Source organism: Asparagus officinalis, chromosome 4 (genome assembly GCF_001876935.1).
Source record: "Asparagus officinalis chromosome 4, Aspof.V1, whole genome shotgun sequence".
Taxonomy (NCBI): Eukaryota; Viridiplantae; Streptophyta; class Magnoliopsida; order Asparagales; family Asparagaceae; genus Asparagus; species Asparagus officinalis.
In genome coordinates, this window is record NC_033797.1 from 141,256,644 (window position 1) to 141,263,731 (window position 7,088).

The following is a 7,088-nucleotide window of genomic DNA, read 5'->3' on the forward strand; positions in this document are numbered from 1 at the left end:
CATCATCGACAACCTCGATAACTCCGTGGAGGAGGCGGTGGATCGCGTCAGGGAGCTCGCTGGGCCCGACTTGTCGAGGAATCTCAAGTTTCATATTGTAAGCGATTGATTTTATTTTATTTTTTGAAATTTTTTTGGAGGATTTTTGGGCCTTGTTTTGATTTTGGTGTAATTTGTGCAGGGGGATATCAGGAAGAAGGATGATCTTGAGAAGTTGTTCTCTGAGACTAGGTAAAGATTCAGTTCCGTTTTTTTAATTTTTTGGAATTGAGTATTTTATCATGCGGTAATTCTTATTATTATGTTGTAATATTTTTTTTTTTGGCATTTGTGATCATTTCTTTAAGTAATTGAGCTAACTTTATTTTCTGATCAAAGATATCGCATCGGTTGTTGATTTCTCATCGATGAACGAGAAGAGGCACTGAGATTTTTTACAAAAGATATTATCAAGATTCAAGCAGTTGGGCTTATTTCTTTTTTTTTATGTATTATTAATACTTCATATTTGTGTATGAATTATAGTTCTTTATTCTCTGCTGGGGTTTTAGCTGTGGCATTCTTTATTTTTGGAGAATTGGATCTTTTATTACGTGGGTAATTCCTTAATTTGTAGGATAGCTTGTGATGTTTTTTTTTTTAATTATTCATGGGTTTGAGTTCATGAAGATATATTAAGTAATTGTGCTAGTTTTGGTTTACGGATCAAGGTTATCAATTGAATTGTTGATTACGAATAATAACAGACCTCCAACAAGAGCCCTTCTTATTAGAATCAATGTTTGTTGATTTATAGACATTAATCATGTCAATGATTGACTCAAGATTTGTAAACTGTTTACTATGTTTGTAATTTTTGACACTGAATGCAGTTCACTGGCATCTGTAACAGATAGCACAAATTTATAAGATGGTGTCTATGATACATGTTGGACCTAGCATGTGTATGTTTTATTATTATTATTATCATTTGTTTTTAGCTTGACGTTCATCCAGGAAAAGCTTTGTGCTCCTTGTCATTCTTTTCCCCCAAAAAATTGAAGTCTTGAAAGATAGTACTGATAATGGCACACCTCAAATAGATCCATGTATTCTGTTCCCCTCGCTATTCAAATTTATGTTATACAGTTTTAATATAATTCCCTTTGTGCTTTGTTATACTGGAATTGTTTTTGTACAAATATTAACCCCACTGTTTACAATTTCACACCATCGAAAGCAGACTAGGTGCTGCAGCATAGAGGCCGAAGCTCTTAGCATTTCATTTCTTTTATCAATTGGACATAAGTGTATTTTGTATTTTAATTTCTTTTGAATGTGATCATCTTCCTCAGTAAACTTAAAACTCTTATACACTGGATATGATTATTTATCTTTTAAAGATGACCTTTATAAACAATTATGTGAAGCTAGAATTTATGGTACTTATAATCAGTTAGAATGTTATCATCTTGGTAAGACAAACATCTATATTCTTTTTATACATCAGAGGATATATTTGATACAACAGCTATATGACAAAACTTAAGTGGAAATGTGTGGCTTTGAAAACTTTTTTTAATTATGTCTTAACCATTTCACCTTCTTATTTGGGTTAGGTTTGATGCTGTTATTCATTTTGCTGGACTGAAGGCTGTCGGTGAAAGTGTCGCTAAGCCTTTCCGTTATTTTGACAACAATTTGATCGGGACCCTCAACTTATATGAGGTTATGACAAGATACGGATGCAAAAAGGTCTGTGTTACTAATTTTGTTTCTGTTAATGACAGTTTCTAATGTTTATAACTTAATATGTTTGAAGATTCTTTCGAACTTCTTCATCAAACCAAAGTTTATCAGTAAATTTTCACATCATATTTATATTGGTACATTTTCTCCAAATTTTATAAAAAGTACAGGAATCTGTGCCAAATTTAAGTTCATGAATGCTTCAAGTGCTAGTGACCTAGCATGCTTCTTCAGAAGGGTAAACTACTCTATCTGAAATACAGTGGAGATTAATTATCAGAAACACCATTAGCAAATGATGAGATTGTACTGTTTAAGGAATCAGCTATATTTACCACCATTGTGTACAGACTCATGTGATAAGTGATGATAGTGAATACAATCCAAATCAAGGGAAAGGATCACCTGTAGGGCTCATGAACCCTAAAACAGAGTGGATCAGAGACTTATAAACAGAGAAATTATAGGCATTCCTCTGTAAAACCTAAACAATATGAAGTACAGTAGTTGACCTATATTAACAAATAAATGACCTATAAACCAGAAAAAAGAATTCTAATGATGTAAATAATCTAGTAGGCAAGCTACTTGTGGGTAAGACCTACAAGCTGGTTAAAAGACGTTATGCACAATATGCATCTGAAAACAACAAGTTATGTGGAGCATTTACACGCTCACAAGAATTGATAAGTATACTTAATAACAAACATTAGGTTAAAAGTTCATGAAAATACTTTTTTAACTATTGATTTACAAGGTAGTATAATAAATGTAATGGTGGCGATGCAAAAGGAAAGCAAACTAAACTCATAAAACTAGAAATAGGTCAAATGACAGTATTCAGTGGCATCTGGTTAGTACTTACAACTGAGCCTCGACTATCATTATCACACCTTAGTGGACTCTACTTACAGACAATATCACCAATTACATAACAATCTCTTTTTTATTTAAACGATCAGTGAATTTCTGATGATGCTATTGAAACTCTAAGAACTATTGGCACAGTGATATATGATGATTTCCTCTTGAAAAATCACAAAGGAACAAATCAAGCAGAGGGAAAAAGATGACTGAATTTTTTTAAATATTGGAATTAAGTTTGCATGGAAATTTTCTTGTAGCATTATTTACAGAAGGCAAATATTATTAACTAAAATTTTAATTGATTTAGAGATCTTTTTAGGACCTAGTCATTATAAAAGTTTTTATTTTAGTATAATTATAATTCCTTCTCAATCAATTGTTGATAAATGTTAGTATCTGGCTATTGGCGAAAGTAGAGAATAATAGTGATTGAGAAGGTTTCAACGTTAATTGATTCTAGGAAGTGCTATATTCAAATGGCTACAAACAGAGCAGAAATTAAAAGTACTTGAGCGTGTAAATAGGATATGATAGATATAAATTTATAACTCTCAACCCTCAGTGTAACTTTGGAGTTTTGGTGTAGTTGGAGGGATCCTTTGACAGGATATTTTAGGTACTGAAGCAAACACTTCAAAATTCATAGCACCAAAAGGTATATGCTTTGGCCAAAATAACATTAAGAAACTTCATATTTCAACTTTACTCGTAATATTGCAGCAGAATACCGGTCTTCCACTTCGAATCAGGTCAACAATGCCTAAACTGTAATTTGTTGCCACATTATGTGGTCTATATGGCCATGAAGCCTAAATTTCTAGACAGGATGAAACCAATAATATATGACCATGGAGCCTAAATTTCTAGACAGGATGAAACCAACAATATTTTACGTTGGTTTAGGCAGTCTATGATACGAGTCGTCGTGCGAGCACCTTTGATCGCGGAATTATCAAAGATGGTTGAGAAGAAAATAACAAGAACACAAGGATAATTCAGTGGTGGCGAAGGAAAATCCCTTCTCTAGATTATGAGAATTAAATAGTTTACAATCTCTCACAATCTCAAGTGGTGGCGAAGGAAAATCCCTTCTCTAGATTATGAGAATTAAATAGTTTACAATCTCTCACAATCTCACTAGAATTGAAGAACAATCTATTATGAGAATTAAATAGTTTACAATCTCTCACAATCTCACTAGAATTGAAGAACAATCTCTCTCAATTATCAAAATACAATCTAATCTCTCTTGATTGTTTTAAAACCCTAAAACAATCCCTTATATATATGTAACAACGTGGATGGCAAACTGGTAAATAACCAAGCCCAAATCCCATATGAATTTGTGCAAACAGAAACCCAAACTAACCAGAAAACCATCGATGAGTCGACTCATGTGCATATATGAGTCAACTCATGACACATGGGTCGACTCATGACACATGGGTCGACTCATGACAGTCATGAGTCGACTGGTCAGAAACTCTTGACAAACTGCTGGGCTTCGTGAGTCAACTCATGACAGTCATGAGTCGACTGGTCAGAAACTTCTGACAAATTGCTGGGCTTCGTGAGTCGACTCATGACAGTCATGAGTTGACAGGTCAGAAACTTCTGACAAATTGCTGGACTTCGTGAGTCAACTCATGACAAGCATGAGTCGACTCAACCTGATGAGTCGACTCATGTGCATGTATGAGTCGACTCACGGGCTGAAAACTGGATGTTTCGATTCTTCGATTTGCGGTCTCATTCCACGCTTCGACCTGTGTTCCACTGTGTTGTTTTACACCTCTATTCTCAAGTTACTATGAGAATCATCTATCCTTAACCTCGCATGAGGATCGCTATGTTCCGAAGAGGAGATACGCCCGTATTAGTCTATTTCAAAACAATTCATAATCTTGTTTGTTTCTTCCAGATGTGAGAAAGTCACATGGTTTATCCATTACGTGCAAATATCCTTGTTTTAATATTAAAAGCGCAGTTTTCCCATCCTTAGCTAAGTGATGGTTCCATTTTGTATCTGATTTTGTTTGTAGTTTGTACAAATTATCTCAAGACCTGAGACTGATTGAATGTGAATGTCTGTTGCTTGACTTTATTATTTCCTCCTCATAGATATGAGATGCTTGACTTTCTATTTTTCCATTACATGACTTCGAGTTTCATTGTTCCTTTTCGCTTTTCATTCCTCTTGACTTGTGTATTTACTCCATTTATAGTAGCTCTTGACATGAGTATTTACTTCATTTATAGTAGTCCAGTTTCATCTTACTTGATTTTTACATTTATAATTATGTTGCTTCTCAAGAAATTTATGTGTGGTTAATTTTCTTTGTGGCTTGATAATATGTTCTCTCGTCACTATAATCCAATGCACATATTATTTCATTCACACCCAACCATTTCTATTTTCTTGCGCTTTCTTGTTGTTTTTTCAATTAACCGTTCGTTGGTGCAGATGGTATTTTCCTCATCGGCTACCGTCTACGGCCAACCTGAAAAAATTCCATGTGTTGAAGATTTTGAGCTAAAGGCAATGAACCCATATGGCCGAACTAAGGTATGTTGTGTTTTCCTGTTTTTCAATAGCGCTTCTAGCATCTATCCTTGTAAAATGTCACTCTTGTAGGATGTTTGCTAATATTATTTAAGCTTGTATTCTTTCTTGTGCATTAGCTTTTCCTTGAAGAAATAGCTCGTGATATTCAAAAGGCAGATCCAGAATGGAGGATAATCCTGTTAAGATACTTTAATCCTGTGGGAGCACATGAAAGTGGTCACATTGGTGAAGATCCCATCGCTTATGCCTTACATTCAGCAAGTTGCTGTTGGCAGGCTGCCTGAGTTGAACGTGTATGGCCATGATTACCCAACAAAGGATGGTAGCGCTGTAAGTACTGGCTTTCCCTAGAAAACTTCTCTTATGAGATTCTACTGTTAAGTGGATAACTGTCTACTTATCTTATTGTTTTAACTCTTTCCTTTTCCTTTTTCTGAATTAGATTCGTGATTATATTCATGTGATGGACTTAGCTGATGGCCATATTGCAGCTCTCAGAAAACTCCTTATCACAGAAGACATAGGTTCATTCCTTCTCTATCTCTATCTCACACACAAACATATGTACACATCTTTTTCTTTTGAATTTTTCTTTACACATTTGGGTTTGAAATATTTTCCAGGTTGTGCCGCCTATAATTTGGGGACTGGATGTGGGACATCTGTGCTTGAAATGGTCACTGCATTTGAAAAGGCCTCTGGAAAGGTGAGTTGCTTGAAATGGTCACTCCATCTCAACCTGTATATTTAATATGTATATACCCAACTCGTGAATTGTCTCATTTCTTGTACTTCATCTCTTCAACTGTAGAAAATCCCTATCAAGTTATGTCCGAGGAGGCCAGGTGATGCCACAGCTGTTTATGCCTCAACTGAAAAGGCTCTCAAAGAACTTGGTTGGAAGTAAGTTCTTCATAAATTTCTTTTTCTTATTTCACTTCGAATAATCTTTTATCTTATTTTATTAAGAATCACGCTCAAAATTTTTATGCAACTTGCAGAGCGAAGTATGGCATAGAGGAGATGTGCAGAGACCAGTGGATGTGGGCAAGCAAGAACCCATATGGTTACAGGCCGAAGCCTTGAAAAATTATGGATGAAGTACTTAGGAATAAGTGTGAATATATTAGTATGTTTTCTTCCTTCAAGCTTATAATCATGTCTCCTCGTTCATGTGAGATAACAGAAACCATTTCGGGTATTGATGTATGTTGATTCAATATCAACCTCGCAGAACTCAAACTTCTTCAGTAACTTTTTTCTTACATGAAAGCAAAAGCCGGATTTTTCTGGCAATCCCCTGCAAATTTTGAAAGTGGAAAAATTCCGTGCTGTGATGAACAAAATTGAGAACGGGATTTAAGTAAGGTTTTGGCGATAATTTTTGATTGAATCTGTGTATGTATCGTTATTTCATTCATAAGTCGGGTAAGCTCAAGCAGTTGCTGCTGTGTGTTTCGCCTATGTTTTGAAATAATATTTAATACGGCGTTCTCAACGATCAATATGTCTAGTTGGTTACTTGAACCATTTGTCTCAAACAAACATCCCATGTGATCTTATCTTGTGCGTTAAGATGTTATTTGGTAGGTAAGGGACGTGATCTTATCTTGTGCATTAAGGTGTTATTTGGTAGGTAAGGACCTTGGAAATGACACCATCCTTGACTCCCACAAGGCTAGAGTTTTTCCCCTACTTTGCGCTTATGTACCTTCACTTGTTTTTGCAGCACTTACTATTCAAAAGTTTTTTAAATTTTGAACTATAGTACACTCAGTTATGCAAACGGATGAACTTTTCCCGTTCTCATGCGACACTCGCATGCTGATTATTAAACAATTTAGCTCTTTTTTTTTTTTTTGCATTTGCTGATAAAACTATTGTGACTCTTTTTTCACTCCGTCCTAATTCTAATTTAAAATATGAT

The 7,088-nt window shown here is 34.9% G+C and overlaps 1 protein-coding gene across 1 annotated transcript in view; it reads left to right on the forward strand.

Annotated features, from left to right (window-relative positions):
• Positions 1-6,426, forward strand: part of LOC109839581 (bifunctional UDP-glucose 4-epimerase and UDP-xylose 4-epimerase 1-like) — a 6,588-nt gene extending 162 nt beyond the window's left edge. Inside the window, 10 exon segments of the mRNA XM_020408070.1 lie at positions 1-97; positions 182-231; positions 1,599-1,734; positions 5,060-5,161; positions 5,278-5,399; positions 5,401-5,491; positions 5,604-5,685; positions 5,785-5,867; positions 5,973-6,064; positions 6,163-6,426. The exon segment at positions 1-97 is cut by the window's left edge and continues 162 nt beyond it. Coding sequence (XP_020263659.1) covers positions 1-97; positions 182-231; positions 1,599-1,734; positions 5,060-5,161; positions 5,278-5,399; positions 5,401-5,491; positions 5,604-5,685; positions 5,785-5,867; positions 5,973-6,064; positions 6,163-6,247 — 940 coding nt within the window. The 3' untranslated portion in view covers positions 6,248-6,426.